Below are 19972 nucleotides of genomic sequence, written 5' to 3'. Positions count from 1 at the left end.
CCACCAGGGAAGTCCTTGATTGAGTTTGTTGTTGTTGAGTTGCATGAGCTGTTTATGTATTTTGAAAATTAAGCCCTTGTCGGTTGCATTATTTGCAAATATTGTCTCCTAGTCTGTAGGTTGTCTTTTCATTTTGTTTTTGGTTTCCTTTGCTGTGCAAAAGCTTGTAATAAGTTTGATTAGGTCCCATTTGTTTATTTTTGCTTTTATTTCTATTGCCTTGGGAGTCCTTTAGCAATTCTTAATGAAATTAAAGTGAAATGAAAGTTACATACTCTCAGTATTTGATGCAAAGAAAACATTTGTTTTTCTTTTCTTTTTTTCCCTAGGTGGTTCTGGAATGGAGCCGGGATCAATACCATGTTTTGTTTGATTCCTACAGAGACAATATTGCTGGGAAGTCCTTTCAGAATCGGTGAGAAGAGATCAGTTTTGGAGAGTAGCTTATTTGGGCTTAAATAAGCCATGAAATCACCCATGTTTTAAATAGAACAGTTGAAGGGGTCTTTCCAAGTTGTAGGTATGGTTTAGCTTGTTCAAGACTACTCCCATGTGAAGGAACCTTGTAGTCCATCCTCATGTTTTATGGATGAAAAATTTGATTGCCAAAGAGCAATCCTGCTTTGCAGTATATTGAGTACTTTAAGTTACACGATCTCGCTTTGTCCTTGTCCCAGTTCTGTGAGGTCAAGGTAATTCCATCCCCCTGTAGGATGAGGAAGCCAGGAGGCTACTCTGCAGCCAGTTCCAAGCCCCGGCCACTGTTCTCCTGTTGACATCACTGTGTTAACCAGGGCATCTGCTGTGGTATCCACCAGGACTGGACGCCCACGTGCCCCTGTGGTCACCACATCTGGCTGCCTCGCTGTGGGGAGGAGCAAACAACCTCACAGGTTGGGTCTTTTTCTCCTTAAAGCCAAGCTTCTTGGTGTAGCCACTCCTGAATGCTGCCTTTGCCCTTTTCCTTGGAGATTTTTCCCTCCCTCACAAGACAGACCTCAAAATGAAAGCAATCTTTTCCAACATCCTCCTTCCCTTCTCATAGCTAAAATAAGTCACACACGGTCTTTTCATTTTTTTGTCTGTAAAACTGTTACTTGTGTGGTTTTATATCATAAAAGCAATATATGTCTATGGTTGAAAACAGTTCAAACATTATAGAAAAAGAAAAAGCAAAGCGTCTCTCTGTTCCATTCTGAATTTCCCCTGACCCAGAGGAACCATGGTTAATGAATTTTTGTTTTGGATTCTTCTGGTGACCATCCTTTTAACTTAAAAAAAAAAAGCAAAAACAAAAAAACAGAGTTCTCTCCTTTTTGATTTACTCACTTTATGCAGTATCTATTAACTGCTTTCCACTGTAATGGCGCACAGCTAATCACTGTAGGGCAAGGAGCACGGGGTGACCAAAAATAAATGTGAGGTAGCTAACAAAGGTAGTTAACCTCACAGATAGACCTTGGTCTGACTGCCAGAGGCCATAATCAGAAACTTCCCTAGATCCTGACTGTCCATTTTCCCTTGAGGATAGACACCATAAGTCCTCCTCTCTACCTTCACTGAACCAGAAAACCTAGTGAAAGTATAACTAGTAATTGGTGTCAATTGGTGCACCTGGACCATTTTCTGGGAGCCTCTAGACTGCATCGGCAATTCTGCTGGAGCCCTTGTCCCCGCTTAGAAGCACTTCGCTGCGCCTCCATCCACTTGTTATGAGTGCCTATATGGTCCCTATCAAATAAGTAGTTTTTTTAAAAAGCTGTGCTAGTTAGACATAGATGTATGCACTATTATAGTCCTGAACCTCTCAGCGAAGAAGGGCTGTGGGATTCCTTGAGTTAGCCTAAGCTTTACTTTAAGCAAGTGAATGGCCAAGTAGGGAAACTCTAGATCTTTCTCTTAGGATCTCTTAAAACAGCAGTTTCCAAAGAACCTGGGGGATCTGCGAAATCAGAGCTATATTTATAACAGCGCTGAGGTGTTATTTGCCTTTTTTACTGCGTTGACATTTGCACGAATTGTGTAAAAGCCATGGTGGGTAAAATTGCCACACCTTAGCACAAGCCACTGTATTCAGCACCACCACATATCTGCACGGGGCAGAAAAAAAGCCGGTTCGCTTAAGAATGTTCCTGAGGAAGCAGTAAGAATCGTTGATTTGATTCTACCCTGACCCCGTGAGTACACATTTTCTTAATGTTCTGTGTGATGCAACGGGAAGCACACCTCAGGCACTTGACTGCATGGTGATTGTCTTGAGGAAAAGCCCTCTCGTGGTTGTTTGAGTTGCAACCCGAACTCACTGTTCTGTTTCATGGATCACCATTGTTATAACTTGACAGATGACAGTGTCATTACTCAGACTTGGTTATATTTGGCAGGTATTTTCTTGACAGTGAACAAAGCGATCCTGTGTTTGAAAGGAAAGAAATGATAGTATTTGCGGCCAAAGATAAAATTTGAGCTTTGAAGTGAAAATTAGAATTTTGGAAAACTTGTTTCCACCACTGTAAGCCTAACAGTTTCCAATACTGTAAAGACTTCTCTGATTAGATTTGCAGCATTATCCAAGAAAATTGCATTTGTTAATATTATGTAAGAAAAGTAAGGAAATATGTCACCATTTGGCAGAGCTGCATAACTCAGTAAGCTGTTGTTTTCCAGATAACCAATGCATTGATGTTACAGAATTTCACATGGGTGAAAGCCATTCAAAGTGCAAGAAAGACCAATGGATTTTAGTGTAAAAGCACAAAAAGTTCATTAATGTAGTTTCAGATTATACATTGCAACTAAATTTTAAGAAACTTCCACTTATTTTGGTATAGTATCAAAGAAGAATATCCACTATTATTTGAAAAGTCTATTAAAATACGCCTCCCCTTTCCAAGTACGAATCTGTGGGCCTGGGTTTTCTTCAACCAAAAGAGCACATGAGAACAGATTGAATTCAGATGATTTGAGATGCTTGCTTGCTTGCTTCTGCTAAGTCATTAAAGAGATTTGGAGAAATGTAAAGCAATGCCTCTCTTCTCACTAAATTATTTTGTTGTTTCAGAAAATACTGCTATTTTCATTTAGCTTTTATTCTATTTTATTTCTTTTTAATTTCCTTATTTTTGCTGCTTTGTGTCTTTGTTGCTGTGCATGGGCCTTCTCTAGTTGCGGTGAGCAGGGGCTACTCATCATTACAGTGCACGGGCTTCTCATTACGGTGGCTTCTCTTGTTGTGGCACGCAGGCTCAGTAGTTGTGGCTCTTGGGCTCTAGAGCGCAGGCTCAGTAGTTGTGGCGTACAGGCTTAGTTGCTCCACGGCATGTGGGATCTTCCCTGACCAGGGCTTGAACCCTGGTCATTGCATTGGCAGGCAGATTCTTAACCACTGTGTCACCAGGGAAGTCCTATTTTATTTTTTAAAAATATTTATTTATTTATTTGGTCGCACCGGGTCTTAGTTGTGGCTTGCTGGCTTCTTAGTTGCGGCAGGCGGGCTCCTTAGTTGTGGCATGTGAATTCTTAGTTGTGGCATGCATGTGGGATCTAGCTCCCTGACCAGGGATCGAACCCGGGCCCCCTGCATTGGGAGCGCGGAGTCTTAACCACTGCGCCACCAGGGAAGTCCCTGCTCTTTTCATTTAAAAAGTTATTTATGTTAACCCATGAAGGGGTTTATTAATGTTTTAAAATGAATTTTTGAATGTCTGATTTATTTTCAAAAATGGCAAGTGTGAGTCATTAGAGAAATGCAAATCAAAACTACAATGAGGTATCATCTCACACCGGTCAGAATGGCCATCATCAAAATATCTAGAAACAATAAATGTTAGAGAGGGTGTGGAGAAAGGGGAACCCTCTTGCCATGTTGGTGGGAATGTAAATTGATACAGCCACTAGGGAGAACAGTATGGAGGTTCCTTAAAAAACTAAAAATAGAACTACCATATGACCCAGCAATCCTACTACTGGGCATATACCCTGAGAAAACCATAATTCAAAAAAAGTCATGTATCACAATGTTCATTGCAGCACTATTTACGATAGCCAGGACATGGAAGCAACCTAAGTGTCCATCGACAGATGAATAGATAAAGAAGATGTGGCACATATATACAATGGAATATTACTCAGCCATAAAAAGAAACGAAATTGAGTTATTTGTAGTGAGGTGGATGGACCTAGAGTCTGTCATACAGAGTGAAGTAAGTCAGAAATAGAAAAACAAATACCGTATGCTAACACATATATATGGAATCTAAAAAATAAAGGCTCTGATGAACCTAGGGGCAGGACAGGAATAAAGACACAGACGTAGAGAATGGACTTGAGGACATGGGGAGGGTAAGGGTAAGCTGGGACAAAGTGAGAGAGTGGCATGGACATATATACACTACCAAATGTAAGGTAGATAGATAGTGGGAAGCAGCCACATAGCACAGGGAGATCAGCTCTGTTTTGTGACCACCTAGAGGGGTGGGATAGGAAGGGTGGGAGGGAGACGCAAGAGGGAGGGGATATGGGGATATATGTATATGTATAGCTGATTCACTTTGTTATAAAGCAGAAGCTAACACACCATTGTAAAGCAATTATACTCCAATAAAGCTGTTAAAAAAAACCAGGAAGTAAATTATATCCAACCACACACACACACACAAAAAGGAAATGGCAAGTATAGATAGTTATAACCTAAAAACAAAAGCTTTTTGGGTTCCTTAAGAATTTTTAAGAGTGTGAAGTGTCTGGACCCTAAAAAAGTTTGAGAATAATTTCTTAATGTAGCAGTTCTCAAGCTTCAGTGTGCAGCAGAATTCCACAGAGGTCTTGAGAAAATACAGTTTCTCCCCACCTCCAGAGCTTCTGCATCTGTAGGTCTCAGAGGGATGCAGAGAATTTTCATTTCTAACAAGTTCACTGGTGATACTGAAACCACTGGTCTGGTGACCACACTTTGACAACTATTGTAATAATGGGTTCTTAATGAAACATAATTTTCCTCCTCCTCCAACTTTTATTTTAACAATGCTGATTTTCCTAAGAAAAGCTCAAAATGGCCTTCTTTTACTCCCAACATTTATTGAGCACTCACTCAGCTGACTGTGTCTGATGCTGTACTGCGTGCTCATGGTGCACAGGTGCATAAATCTCTGCCTCAACGGAGCCTCAAAACTTTTAGAAGGAAAACTAGCTCAGAAAATCTAGATACTGAGGTCAGCAGTTGTAATAAAACACTCTTGTTCTCTTTCTGAAGGGGGTGTGTGTGTGTTTTAAATATTTCTTCTCTTAATTTTAGATTGCATTAAAATATAGTTTGATTGGGCTTCCCGGGTGGCGCAGTGGTTGAGAATCCGCCTGCCGATGCAGGGGACACGGGTTCGTGCCCCGGTCCGGGAAGATCCCACATGCCGCGGGGCGGCTGGGCCCGTGAGCCATGGCCGCTGAGCCTGCGCGTCCGGAGCCTGTGCTCCGCAATGGGAGAGGCCACAGCAGTGAGAGGCCCGCGTACCAAAAAAAAAAAAAGAATATTTATATATACATATATATATATATATATATATAGAGAGAGAGAGAGAGAGAGAGAGGGTTTGATTTTTATGTAGGGATATTTCAAAATTATCTAATTTCGATGATGACAAGAAAATGGATCATATGTAATATTTAATATGTTCGAATATATTTTTAAAAACCATAATGTTTATAGGAAGTTTTCATTGTTTTGCTAGTGTTTCTACATGTCTTTTTAATGTTGTTTGCCCTGAATGAAAAAAAAATCCCATTCTATATGCCAGTAACAAATGAATATGTGAACTGTCTACTGCTGCTAATTGTGAGGCCTTAAGTCAGTCTGGGGCTCAATTTTGTCATCTCTAAAATGTAGATATTAGATTAAGTGTAAAATCTCTTCTAACTTTGTTTCTAAGATACTACTCATGTTCTAAGTTTTCTTCTCTGCTTTATGTGATGTAGAACCAAGGAACTATTAAGTGCCTTCACACTTAAACTAAACTAATTAAAATAAAAGGTATCACCACGACTTTGGTTCTGAATCATAGGTAACCTTCTTAGTCTTCAGCTTCTTCCTTCTCATTTGGAAACTAAGATAGTGGTCTGTGGTTAGAACAAAAGACTCACACTCACTGTGACCATGTCTAATAAGTAGAAAAACAACTGACTCACTGACCAGGGGCAGATCACACGATCTCCTCAGGGTTGTCGGTTTAACACCAGAGAATTGGATTGATCATGTAATACAGCCTTACTAGAAGCACCAGGACATAAATGCATTATTATATACTTATGCTGTTTTCCTCAGTTGAACTTGCATGGATATCTCTTGACTCTATTAAAACAATCTTTAATAGCAGATAATTACTCTTATAGAAAAGCTTTGGAATGTGCAAATTTTTGCCTCCTTTTTAAAAGCCTTTTCTTTCTAAAATATGTCACTTAAGCTTTTTTTTTTTTTTCCAAATTAATTTTTAGTCTGAGCATAGATAGATCACCTGTGAACTTGGGAGTGAGATGACTCTGGGTAATTTACTTGTGGGTAATGTGAGGCATTTTTTTTTAATAGAAAAGACTAATGTTTATGTTGTGGGAATGAACTAATAGTTATTTGGACAGTAAATACATATTAAACCCCACTGTGTCCCAGGCACTATTCCTAGGCATGTAGTAATGAACAAGAGGAGCTCATTGACCTCATCTAGAACTGATATTTTAGTGGGGAAGGCTTTTTTCGTTTTAATCTTAAAAACATGAACTATAATCTACCTATAAATCAGTAGTTCTCAATGTGAGTTTTTGGACCAGCAGCATTGGCATTACTTGGGAACTTGTTAGAAATGCAGATTCTGGGGCCCCACTCCAGACCAAATGAATCAGAGACTCTGGGGATGGAGCCCAGCCATCTGTTTCGAAGGTCCTACTGGTGATTCTGATGTCTGCTAACATTTGGGAACCATCCATATAGACACATGCAGAAGAAAACCTAGATGAGGAAGCATTTGCATATCGTTACGGTAGGAAGAGAGAGCCTGAGCCTGTACAGGAAAGAGAGGAACTAATTAATGAAGAGGGGCACAGAATGCATGACACCATTTTTGCCTTAGAGATAGTTGATCTAGTGGAAGACAGACGTCAAAAAAAATAGTACAACCAGTATGCTAAGGATTCTTTAGAGTACAAAGTACAGTGGAAGTTGCTTCTTAAGCAGTATATTTTCTTTGTGGGAGGTGAGGGAGGAGGGCATTTGGGGAATGAGGAAGTGGTTAAAAAGAAGCATGAAAGAAACGATATTCTAGGCAGAGGGAGAAGCTTGTTTAAAGACACAGAAGCCTGCAAGTTCTTATCCTGTTTGGGTAAGGGCATACACATGGAGCATCTAGAGCACAGGGTATAGATTATGAAGGAGTTTAGATTTTATTCTACAGGCAGTGGTGCACCTTTACGGGAGGGTTGGTAGATGCTCAACTGTCACTTGTGTCTGAGTATGAGCTGATCGATTCCGCATTTTCCCCATGAAGCTCTGGGTCCCCTGGAACCTCTTTGACCTTCATCTCCTCTTATGCTCTTCCCTTTGTTCCTGTTGGCTCTGCCACACTGGCCTCTAGTTCCTTAACCATGCCAGATAGGCAGCTGCCTCAGGGCATTTGCACATGATGTTTCCGTTCTCTGGGCTCTTCTTCCCCAGTTGCCCACATGGCCTGCTTCCTCACTTCCTTCATCTCTTTGCTGAAATGCCACCTTCCAGAAAGGCCATCTCTGCTCTCCCTGTTTAAAACTGACCCTCCACTTAGACATACTGTGTATCCTCATTTTCTGCTTTATTTTCTTTATAACATGGAACATCATCTGACTTCACTTATTTGGTTTATTTCCTGTCTTCACCTTTCTAGAATGTAAGCTTCATGAAGGCATAGATTTTGTTTTTTTTTGTTTACTACTGAGTCCCCAGCACCTAGAACAGTGCCTAGCACATACTGAGTGCTCAGTAAATATTTATTCAACAGATGGATAAGCACTCCTTTCATACAGTCATCTCACTTGCTTCTTTTAAGCTGTAAGTGTTTGTCACTCTATTTTTTTCCTTCCATAATTTGAAAGATTTATCCACCAAACTGCATTTGTTTTCCCCTGAGATAATTAACCCTGTGGCCAAAAGTCAGGTTTTGGTTAGTCTTTGGAGCCCTTCATGCTGCCAGGGGCCCGATCCTGTGCCTGGCCTGTGAGAAAGACAAAAGGAGGGTAGCTTTAGGTCCTTGGCCTAAAAAAAAAAACCAGCAACCAAAAAAAACACCCCCCCCCAAAAAAAACCCCCAAAAAACAAAAAAACTGTTTCTTGGAAAAGATCAAACCTGAAACAATTATCTGAATTATGTCTGTGTCACTATGAACTCCCATGTTGTAGGTCTGGAGCAGGCTCTGAAAGATGGGTAGGATTATGGTAAGGTGATGAAGGAAAGGAGAAGAAAGCTTTCAGCAGGGGTAAAACCTGAACAAAAACACTGGGATGGAGCTTAGACAGGATACTCAAGAATTAGAAGCCTGCCTGACTCCTCAGGGGTAAGATAGTAAGGGAAAAGTCAAGCAGGTTCGGGAAGGTCTTCTACGCTAGTAGTGTTCAAGTAAATCGTTGAGTTCCTCACGTTGCAGGCACAAATCCTAATCCGCTGGGTAGGGAACAAAACAGGTATGTTTCCTGCCGCCTTGGAGCTTACATTCTAGGGGAGGGACACATGAATTACCAGTGTATGTAACATGTTAATTATTTAATAGGTGATCATTGCTATGAAAAAAAACCCAAAAAGACAGAGTAGGGCAAACAGGATGGGGAGGGGCCGGGCTTGGGGGCAGCTGGGAATGGGAAGGCTGTAGCATTAAAGAGGGCCAGGTCTTCATTGTGGACTGCTGGCTAACTCTTTTTTTGGTCATTTTGTTGAAGCTTCTAATTTCTTTTCTATGTTTGGCTGCATTTGTATCCGAGCTTTCTCACTTGCTAAACTGAGAATGTAGCAGTTTAAAGTGAGCTTCTAAGACCTCCCCCACAGCCTTAAAACTGAAGGGACAGCAGCCTCTACCGGGTAGCTGTGATGATCAGACGATGCAGAACCGCATAGAGTGTCTAGCAGAATGCAACTCACAGAGACGGTGCTCAGTAAATATTAGTGCCCCAGCCCCAGTTTGAAAGCATGCAAGTCTATGATATACGCCATGGTTGGATCACCTTTTCGCTGATTTTTTCATAACCTCTGAATTTAAACCCTGTTATGCTCTTATCCCCAAGTATGTTGGCAACATGCACATAAGCTGGAGGACTTGTGGGTTTTACCCTAGGCTCTGTCTGCCCATGCCGATCGACGTGGTTTACACCTGGGTGAATGGCACGGATCTTGAGCTACTGAAGGAACTGCAGCAAGTCAGAGAACAGATGGAGGAGGAGCAGAAAGCAATGAGGTAAAACTGATCGTCAGAAAACAAGACACACAAAGCTCTACAATTGTAACTAATGGTACATTTCAGAAGGTAAGATGATGCTTACACTGCTGTTCAAACAAGAATCTGCATCTCAAATTCATGCCGTTACAAGATTCTGGCAGTCATGCAGCTGACCCTTGTTTCTTGGCGCCCAAGGAGGACTCGGCCACTTCGGTGAGATCTTGGCCTCACTTTGTCAGGTGGCCATCTCATGAATGTGGTGTTCTAGTGATGCCTTGGTCTCCAAAGGGCCTAAAGGTGGAGGAGCCACCTAAGGGAGCCCTGGGCTTCCTGCTCATTCAGTCTGAGTCCCAGATGTGATAGCTTCATGAAGTAAGGTTTTATTATGCAAAATTGCTACACAGTAAGATGGATTAGTCCCTTGAAAATAAAACAGGCCTACAGACATACGTTTTTTTCCATTTGATAAAGGCAGTAAAAAGTATATTTGTTACCCTTTTTAATATCCAATAGTATACTATGGAACTAGAAACCTTGGTAATTTTTTTAAATACGGAATTTTTATTATCTTATTTACTTTATCTGGGAAAAGTACAGTGGGCTTCTGGAGAGCCTTCTGAGCTGGAGATCTGGCTGATGTAACTTCCCTCTGATTCCTCAGGAGTATTTACCGAGAATTTCCCCATTAATTTCCTTGTAAATGTTATGGGTGCACCCCAGTTGCAGGTCTTTGGCCATGTTATACTGCAACACATTTGTCTCTCTCTCTCTGTTCCTCCCCAGTGCATGAAAATCACTTTGATAGCCTCGTAACTATGTTTTACTAGTAAAATGTAAAAGCTTATATTTTAAGTAAACTTTTGTGGTTACTGTGGGTGGTACATGATAATATTTGTTGATCATAGCGTATTAAAATGGATAATTTATTATGCATCTTAAATGTTATACACAGTACAGTACTTCTTAACTTACTGGTTGGTTCTCGTGGAGTAACCAGGAAAATCAATGTTGTTAAGTTCCCTCATTCACATGTAAGTCTAGCACTAGTCCATGCATATATAATGAAATCTATTTGCTTTCACTAGAGAAATCCTTGGGAAGAACACAACGGAACCAACTAAGAAGAGGTAAGCATTTTGATTTTCCTCTCAGTAGTGAAAATCAAAGAAAGGAGTGAGGTGAAACGTCTAGGTTCTTCTCCCTTGCTTTTGTTGAGTACACAACAAAACGGAGTAAGTATTTTTTACTTACTCTGTTGCTCCTGTTCAGTCCCTCTTCTTTTGGTTTTTGACCCCCAAATTAAGTGCATCCATTAGATGACAAAACAGAGGCACAGCTGATTGAGAACTCTGGTTATTCTGGTTGCAGCTAACCAAAGCTTTATCGTTTCTAGATACATTAAGGTTTTTCTTCTTTGTCGTTTCCATTAATCTGTCTTGATGTGCTGTTCTCTTGGTTCACTTAAGTCTAACTTACACCAGTGTTTTCATTTATAGAATCTATGTCCATTGTTTATGTGTTCAGTGTATATTTTCTTATCTTTAAAAGCTGTCATAGTTGTATGTCTTATATTTAAGCACTTGGGAAGGAGTTTTAACCCAATGACAAGAATCAGATGATCTCTCTTGATTTGAATCATACCTGACTCTGATAGGTCCTTAAAACAAGACTGTCTCACTAACAAGCGGAAAACTCGTTAACTGCCACTTCCCCAATGAACCATTAGACTTAAAATAGAAGAGTTATTCATAGAAATGATCCAAAAGTGCCTTCTGAATCATCTGTTAATGTTAATTATGCATATTTATTTATAAATATCTATTGCTAATACTGTTATTTTTATTGTTTATTTTTTCATTAATTTATTTTTGGCTGCATTGGGTCTTCGTTGCTGTGCATGGGCTTTCTCTAGTTGTGTCGAGCGGGGGCTACTCTTCGTTGTGCGTGGGCTTCTCATTGCGGTGGCTTCTCTTGTTGCAGAGCACAGGCTCTAGGTGCACTGGCTTCAGTAGTTGTGGCTTGTGGGCTCTAGAGAGCAGGCTCAGTAGTTGTGGCGCACGGGCTTAGTTGCTCTACGCCATGTGGGATCTTCCCGGACCAGGGCTCGAACCTGTGTCCCCTGCACTGGCAGGCGGATTCTCAACCACTGCGCCACCAGGGAGGTCTGCAGTCTTATTAACACGAGTTTGAAAGCTCTATCTTCCGAGTTGCACTTGTTTGATAATTTTATGCTGTACTTGCTAACTTACTAAATTTTTTTATTCTTGAGATAATATTCCTTGTTTATTGAAAGATTATGATTTTTAAATAAAATATAGAAGAAACACCTGTGAAATTTAGTAGTACCAACAAGCTTTTCAGTGTTGATTAAATTTTCAAGCATGTAGCTGTGAGCATGTTCGTGTCTCTTTCCAGTGAGAAGCAGTTGGAGTGTTTGCTGACACACTGCATTAAGGTGCCAATGCTCGTCCTGGACCCAGCTCTGCCGACCAACATCACACTAAAGGACCTGCCATCTCTTTATCCTTCTTTTCATTCTGCCAGTGACATATTCAACGTTGCAAAACCAAAAAACCCTTCCACTAATGTCTCAGTTGTTGTTTTCGACAGTACAAAGAATGGTAAGATCTTCTTGTGGGTATTTTAAAATCATGTTACCATTGGATGTTGGAATAACAAAATTTTGAATGGAACAGAATTGGTTCACTTTTAAAGAAATGCCTGATAAACTAAAAATGTAAAAAGGGGAGCTGCCATTGTTTTTTTCAGCCCTGCCATTATTTCAGCCCTACTGTCAGAAAGGGATTGCATCCGTTTTACTCTGTGTAATACACATGCCTTCCTGTGCTGTGGTCAGAACCTTAAACCTGGTACTCAAATTTACTGTATTCTCTTGGCTGGGAGTTATTCAGGAGGCTTTATTTTTTTTTCTTTTTTCTTGCAAAATTCCTCAGCAAGGTTGTTTTCTGCAGCTTGGACTGACCATACTTGGAGCATTCATACTTTAAGTTCTGAAACATCTGGTTATGCAGTTGATTTGGCCCGATAATAGAATTAAATTTGTAATTCTTGACATAGAACTGCACCCGCATCCTTAGAGATCCCGTCCTCTCCTCAGCCACTGAGCCGCTGAGCCCCACGCCTGCGTCTCCTTCAATCATCCTTCCTTTTGTCTCATTCTTCCTCTGCACTGAGTGACTCTCCCAGGAAGCTCTGTTTTCACTTGTGTAAAATGAAAACTGTCGCATTCTCTTTACAGCCCTGTTCTCAAGTTCCCATTCTTTCAGTGCCGTACCTCCCAGCCTAAATCTTTGGAACCATCTTTGACCCGTTCTTACTCTAACCAGTAATCCGCCTCATCCTATGACTTGCTTTTTTGCAAGAATCTTAGATTCTTACCTTTCATACTCATCAGATTTCTTCTACACCAGACTGCGTTTCTTCACCCAGGCCCCAATAATAGATGCCTATCTGCTCTGCCGGCCTCTAAAGTTCTTCTCTGATCTGTCTAGCATGAAGCTGATAAAATCAGAGTTTTCCAATTTGTTTACAGTTGCTACCTCTTTGGAGAGAATGATAGTAGTATATATTTGTTTTTCACATGGATACAAATTCCTCTTGCTGGTGTTCCAGATGGAGTTTTAATTGCCTTGGTCCTGCCCATTGGCCCTCGCATCTCCTCAGAGCCGTCGGCGTCTTCTCACAGATGTGGGGCTGCCTGTCCTGAGCCTCTACCTCTCCCAGCCCATCTCCTATTCTTTCCAGCCCCCTCTCCAGTTCTGTCTCCATGGAGATCCTGGACTAGTACATTCACAATGATTTTATTTTTCTGTATCCCTGTAGTACTTGTAACCTAACTCACAACTTAGTTTTTGAGTGCACAGGAGTTTATGGTGTTCTCATCTAATTTCTTTTTTTAATTCATCATTTATTTTTAACATTTTATTTATTTATTATTTATTTATTTATTTTGGCTGTACTGCGTCTTTGTTGCGGCACGTTGGATCTTTGTTGAGGCATGTGGGGTCTTTAGTTGTGGCATGCGGACTTCTTAGTTGCAGCACGCGAGCTCTTAGTTGCAGCATGCATGTGAGATCTAGTTCCCCGACCAGGGATCGAACCTGGGCCCCCTGCATTGGGAACGCTGAGTCTTACACACTGGACCACCAGGGAAGTCCCTCATCTAATTTCTTTAGGACAGAAACCTTATCCTCACCATTTGGTGTCCTGAACAGCGTCTAACACAGTGCTCATTTCTTGGTACTTATTATTTGTGATTTGAAAGGAAATTATAACGTTTCTAAGCACAGATATCTCCCCTTCACACTATAGACCTGTTTCTGAACTATTTTGTATGACTTTTTTTTTTACTTATAATTACTGTTTATTTTTATTATCATTATTATTTACAGCGAGTAATTTTTTTTAAACATCTGTATTGGAGTATAATTGCTTTACAGTGGCGTGTTTCTGCTTTATAACAAAGTGAAAAATATGGAACGCTTCACGAATTTGCATGTCATCCTTGTGCAGGGGCCATGCTAATCTTCTCTGTATCATTCCAATTTTAGTATATGTGCTGCTGAAGCAAGCACTAACTAACTTATTTTTAAAATTTAGGTTATATTTTAAAATATATAGGGAAGTACAGGGGTTATTTTTGACAAATTTAACAAGTTATATGATTTATTGTTTTGCTAAATTTAGCTTTGTTTTTAATTTTTTAATTATTTTCTTTCTCTTTATTTTTAACATCTTTATCGGAGTATAATTGCTTTACAATGGTGTGTTAGTTTCTACTTTATAACACAGTGAGTCAGCTTTACATATACATATATCTCCTCCCTCTTGCATCTCCCTCCCACCCTCCCTATCCCACCCCTCTAGGTGGTCACAAAGCACAGAGCTGATCTCCCTGTGCTATGCGGCTGCTTCCCACTAGCTATCTATTTTACGTTTGGTAGTGTATATATGTCCATGCCACTCTCTCACTTCGTCCCAGCTTACCCTTCCCCCTCCCTGTGTCCTCAAGTCCATTCTCTACCTCTGCATCTTTATTCCTGTCCTGCCCCTAGGTTCTTCAGAACCTTTTTTTTTCTTTAGATTCCATGTATATGTGTTAGCATACGGTATTTGTTTTTCTGACTTACTTCACTCTGTCTTAACAGTCTCTGGGTCCATCCACCTCACTACAAATAACTCAATTTCCTTTCTCTTTATGGCTGAGTAATATTCCATTGTATATATGTGCCACATCTTTATCTTTTCATCTGTCGGTGGAAACTTAGGTTGCTTCCATGTGCTGGCTGTTGTAGAGCTGCAATGAACATTGTGGTACATGACTCTTCTTCAGTTATGGTTTTCTCAGGGTATATGCCCAGTAGTGGGATTGCTGTGTCGTATGGTAGTTCTATTTTTAGTTTTTTAAGGAACCTCCATACTGTTCTCCATAGTGACTGTATCAATTTACATTCCCACCAACAGTGCGAGAGGGTTCCCTTTTCTCCACACCCTCTCCAACATTTATTGTTTGCAGATTTTTTGAGATGGCCATTCTGACCGGTGTGAGGTGATACCTCACTGCAGTTTTGATGTGCATTTCTCTAATGATTAGTGACGTTGAGCATCCTTTCATGTGTTTGTTGGCAATCTGTATATCTTCTTTGGAGAAATGTCTCTTTAGGTCTTCTGCCCATTTTGGGATTGGGTTGTTTGTTTTTATGATATTGAGCTGCATGAGCTGCTTGTAAATTTTGGAGATTAATCCTTTGTCAGTTGCTTCATTTACAAATATTTTCTCCCATTCTGAGGGTTGTCTTTTCGTCTTCTTTATGTTTAAAAAATATGGAACGCTTCACGAATTTGCGTGTCATACTTGCACAGGGGCACGCTGATCTTCTCTGTATTGTTCCAATCTTAGTATATGTGCTGCCAAAGCAAGCACTAGCTTTCTTTTGTTTTTTTCTTTTTTTTAAGTTTTGAATTTTATTTATTTTTTTATACAGCAGGTTCTTATTAGTTATCAATTTTATACACATCAGTGTATACATATCAGTTCCAATCGCCCAATTCATCACACCACCATCCCCACCCCCCAGCGGCTTCCCCCGTTGGTGTCCACGTTTGTTCTCTACATCTGTATCTCAACTTCTGCCCTGCAAACCAGTTCATCTGTACCATTTTTCTAGGTTCCACATACATGCGTTAATATACGATATTTGTTTTTCTCTTTCTGACTTACTTCACTCAGTGTGACAGTCTCTAGATCCGTCCACGTCTCAACAAATGACTCAATTTTGTTCATTTTTATGGCTCAGTAATATTCCATTGTATATATGTACCACGTCTTCTTTAGCCATTCGTCTGTTGATGGGCATTTAGGTTGCTTCCATGACCTGGCTATTGTAAATAGTGCTGCAATGAACATTGGGGTGCATGTGTCTTTTTGAATTATGGTTTTCTCTGGGTATATGCCCAGTAGTGGGATTGCTGGATCATACTGTAATTTTATTTTTAGTTTTTTAAGGAACCTCCATACTGTTTTCCATAGTGACTGTATCAATTTACATTCCCACCAACAGTGCAAGAGGGTTCCCTTTTCTCCACACCCTCTCCAGCATTTGTTGTTTGTAGATTTTGTGATGATGCCCATTCTAACTGGTATGAGGTGATACCTCATTGTAGTTTTGATTGCATTTCTCTAATAATTAGTGATGTTGAGCAGCTTTTCATGTGCTTCTTGGCCATCTGTATGTCTTCTTTGGAGAAATGTCTATTTAGGTCATCTACCCATTTTTGGATTGGGTTGTTTGTTTGTTTAATATTGAGCTGCATGAGCTGTTTATATATTTTGGATATTAATCCTTTGTCCGTTGCTTCATTTGCAAATATTTTCTCCCATTCTGAGGGTTGTCTTTTCGTCTTGTTTATGGTTCCCTATGCTGTGCAAAAGCCTTGAAGTTTCATTAGGTCCCATGTGTTTATTTTTGTTTTTATTTCCATTACTCTAGGAGGTGGATCAAAAAAGATCTTGCTGTGATTTATGTCAAAGAGTGTTCTTCCTCTATTTTCCTCTAAGAGTTTTATAGTGTCTGGTCTTACATTTAGGTCTCTAATCCATTTTGAGTTTACTTTTGAGTATGGTGTTAGGGAGTGTTCTCATTTCATTCATTTACATGTAGCTGTCCAGTTTCCCAGCACCACTTATTGAAGAGACTGTCTTTTTCCATTGTATATCCCTGCCTCCTTTGTCATAGATTAGTTGACCATAGGTGCATGGTTTTATCTCTGGGCTTTCTATCTTGTTCCATTGATCTATGTTTCTGTTTTTGTACCAGTACCATATTGTCTTGATTACTGTAGCCACATAGTATAGTCTGAAATCAGGGAGTCTTATTCCTCCAGCTCCGTTTTTTTCCTTCAAGACTGCTTTGGCTATTCGGGGTCTTTTTGTCTCCATACAAATTTTAAGATTTTTTGTTCTAGTTCCTTAAAAAATGCCATTGGTAATTTGATAGGGATTGCATTGAATCTGTAGATTGCTTTGGGTAGTATAGTCATTTTCACAATTTTGATTCCTCCAATCCAACAACATGGTATATCTCTCCATCTGTTGGTATCATCTTTAATTTCTTTCATCAGTGTCTTGTAGTTTTCTGCATACAGGTCTTTTGTCTCCCTAGGTAGGTTTATTCTTTTTGTTGGAATGGTAAACGGGAGTGTTTCCTTAATTTCTCTTTCAGATTTTTCATCATTAGTGTATAGGAATGCAAGAGATTTCTGTGCATTAATTTTGTATCCTGCAACTTTACCAAATTCATTGATGAGCTCTAGTAGTTTTCTGGTGGCATTTTTAGGATTCTCTATGTATAGTATCATGTCATCTGCAAACAGTGACAGTTTTACTTCTTTTCCAATTTGTATTCCTTTTATTTCTTTTTCTTCTCTGATTGCCGTGGCTAGGACTTCCAAAACTATGTTGAATAATAGTGGTGAGAGTGGACATCCTTGTTTCGTTCCTGATCTTAGAGGAAATGGTTTCAGTTTTTCACCATTGAGGATGATGTTTGCTGTGGGTTTGTCGTATATGGCCTTTATTATGTTGAGGTAGGTTCCCTCTATGCCCACTTTCTGGAGAGTTTTTATCATAAATGGATGTTGAATTTTGTCAAAACCTTTTCCTGCATCTATTGAGATGATCATATGGTTTTTCTTCTTCAGTTTGTTAATATGGTGTATCACATTGATTGATTTGTGTATATTGAAGAATCCTTGCATCCCTGGAATAAATCCCACTTGATCATGGTATATGATCCTTTTAATGTGTTGTTGGATTCTGTATGCTAGTATTTTGTTGAGGATTTTTGCATCTATATTCATCAGTGATACTGGTCTGTAATTTTCTTTTCTTCTAGTATCTTTTGTCTGGTTTTGGTATCAGGGTGATGGTGGCCTCATAGAATGAGTTTTGGAGTGTTCCTTCCTCTGTACTTTTTGGGATGAGTTTGAGAAGGATGGGTGTTAGCGCTTCTCAAATTGTTTGATAGAATTCACCTGTGAAGCCATCTGGTCCTGGACTTTTGTTTGTTGGAAGATTTTTAATCACAGTTTCCATTTCATTACTTGTGATTGGTCTGTTCATATTTTCTATTTCTTCCGGGTTCAGTCTTGGAAGATTTTACTTTTCTAAGAATTTGTCCATTTCTTCCAGGTTGCCCATTTTATTGGCATAGAGTTGCTTGTAGTAGTCTCTCGGGATGCTTTGTATTTCTGCAGTGTCTGTTGTAACTTCTCCTTTTTCATTTCTAATTGTATTCATTTGAGTCCTCTCCCTCTTTTTCTTGATGAGTCTGGCTAATGGTATATCAATTTTGTTTATCTTCTCAAAGAACCAGCTTTTAGTTTTATTGATCTTTGCTATTGTTTTCTTTGTTTCTTTTTCATTTATTTCTGCTCTGATCTTTATGATTTCTTTCCTTCTGCTAACTTTGGGTTTTGTTTGTTCTTCTTCCTCTAGTTCCTTTAGGTGTAAGGTTAGATTGTTTATTTGAGATTTTTCTTGTTTCTTTAGGTAGGCTTATATAGCTTTAAACTTCCCTCTTAGGACTGCTTTTGCTGCATCCCATAGGTTTTGGATCATCGTGTTTTCTTTGTCATTTGTCTCTAGGTATTTTTTGATTTCCTCTTTCATTTCTTCTGTGATCTCTTGTTTATTTAGTAACGTATTGTTTAGTCTCCATGTGTTCTTGTTTTTTACGTTTTTTTCCCCTGTAATTCATTTCTAATCTCTTAGTGCTGTTGTCAGAAAAGATACTTGATATGATTTCAATTTTCTTAAATTTACCGAGGTGTGATGTGTGACCCAAGAAGTGATCTATCCTGGAGAATGTTCCATGCACAGTTGAGAAGAAAGTATAATCTGCTGTTTTTGGATGGAACGTCCTATAAATATCAATTAAACCTATCTGGTCTGCTGTGTCATTTAAAGCTTCTGTTTCCTTATTTATTTTCATTTTCGATGATCTGTCCATTGGTGTAAGTGAGGTGTTAAAGTCCCCACTATTATTGTGTTACTGTCGATTTCCTCTTTTATAGCTGTTAGCAGTTGCCTTATGTATTGAGGTGCTCCTATGTTGGGTGCACATATATTTATAATTGTTATATCTTCTTCTAGGATTGTTCCCTTGATCATTATGTAGTGTCCTTCCTTGTCTCTTGTAACACTCTTTATTTTAAAGTCTGTTTTATCTGATATGAGTATTGCTGCTCCAGATTTCTTTTGGCTTCCATTTGCATGGAATATCTTTTTCCATCCCTTCACTTTCAGTCTGTATGTGTCCCTAGGTCTGAAGTGGATCTCTTGTAGACAGCATATATATGGATCTTGTTTTTGTATCCATTCAGCAAGTCTGTGTCTTTTGGTTGGAGCATTTAATCCATTCATGTTTAAGGTAATTATCGATATGTATGTTCCTATGACCATTTTCTTAATTGTTTTGGGGGTTTTTTTGTAGGTCCTTTTCTTCTCTTGTGTTTCCCAATTAGATTAGTTCCTTTAGCATTTGTTGTAGAGCTGGTTTGGTGGTGCTGAATTCTCTTAGCTTTTGCTTTCTGTAAAGCTTTTGATTTCTCTATGGAATCTGAATGAGATCCTTGCCGGGTAGAGTAATCTTGGTTGTAGGTTCTTCCGTTTCATCACTTTAAGTATATCATTCCACTCCCTTCTGGCTTGTAGAGTTTCTGCTGAGAAATATTAACCTTATGGGAGTTTCCTTGTATGTTATTTGTCATTTTTCCCTCGCTGCTTTCAACAATTTTTCTTTGTCTTTAATTTTTGCCAATTTGATTACTGTGTGTCTCGGTGTGTTTCTCCTTGGGTTTATCCTGTATGGGACTCGCTGTGCTTCCTGGACTTGGGTGACTATTTCCTTTCCCATGTTAGGGAAGTTTTCGACTATAATCTCTTCAAATATTTTCTCTGGTCCTTTCTCTCTCTCTTCTCCTTCTGGGACCCCTGTAATGCGAATGTTGTTGCGTT

At 39.5% G+C, this 19972-nt stretch overlaps 1 protein-coding gene across 4 annotated transcripts in view; it reads left to right on the top strand.

The window, feature by feature from the left end:
* GNPTAB (N-acetylglucosamine-1-phosphate transferase subunits alpha and beta) overlaps positions 1–19972 on the top strand; it is an 80467-nt gene that overhangs the window by 24959 nt on the left and 35536 nt on the right. For 2 of the 4 annotated variants that reach the window (XM_082634619.1, XM_082634620.1), the window contains exons 2-5: positions 330–415; positions 9334–9453; positions 10521–10562; positions 11851–12056. In XM_082634619.1, coding sequence (XP_082490745.1) covers positions 330–415; positions 9334–9453; positions 10521–10562; positions 11851–12056 — 454 coding nt within the window. The remainder of the gene's footprint in view (positions 1–329; positions 416–9333; positions 9454–10520; positions 10563–11850; positions 12057–19972) is intronic. The other 2 variants (XM_082634621.1, XM_082634622.1) reach the window with 1 other exon arrangement.

This window comes from Mesoplodon mirus (assembly GCF_964341445.2).
Source record: "Mesoplodon mirus genome assembly, chromosome: 11".
Classification (NCBI taxonomy): domain Eukaryota; kingdom Metazoa; phylum Chordata; class Mammalia; order Artiodactyla; family Ziphiidae; genus Mesoplodon; species Mesoplodon mirus.
The sequence above is the reverse complement of the archived record's forward strand: the minus strand, read 5'-3'. Positions and strand labels throughout refer to the sequence as shown.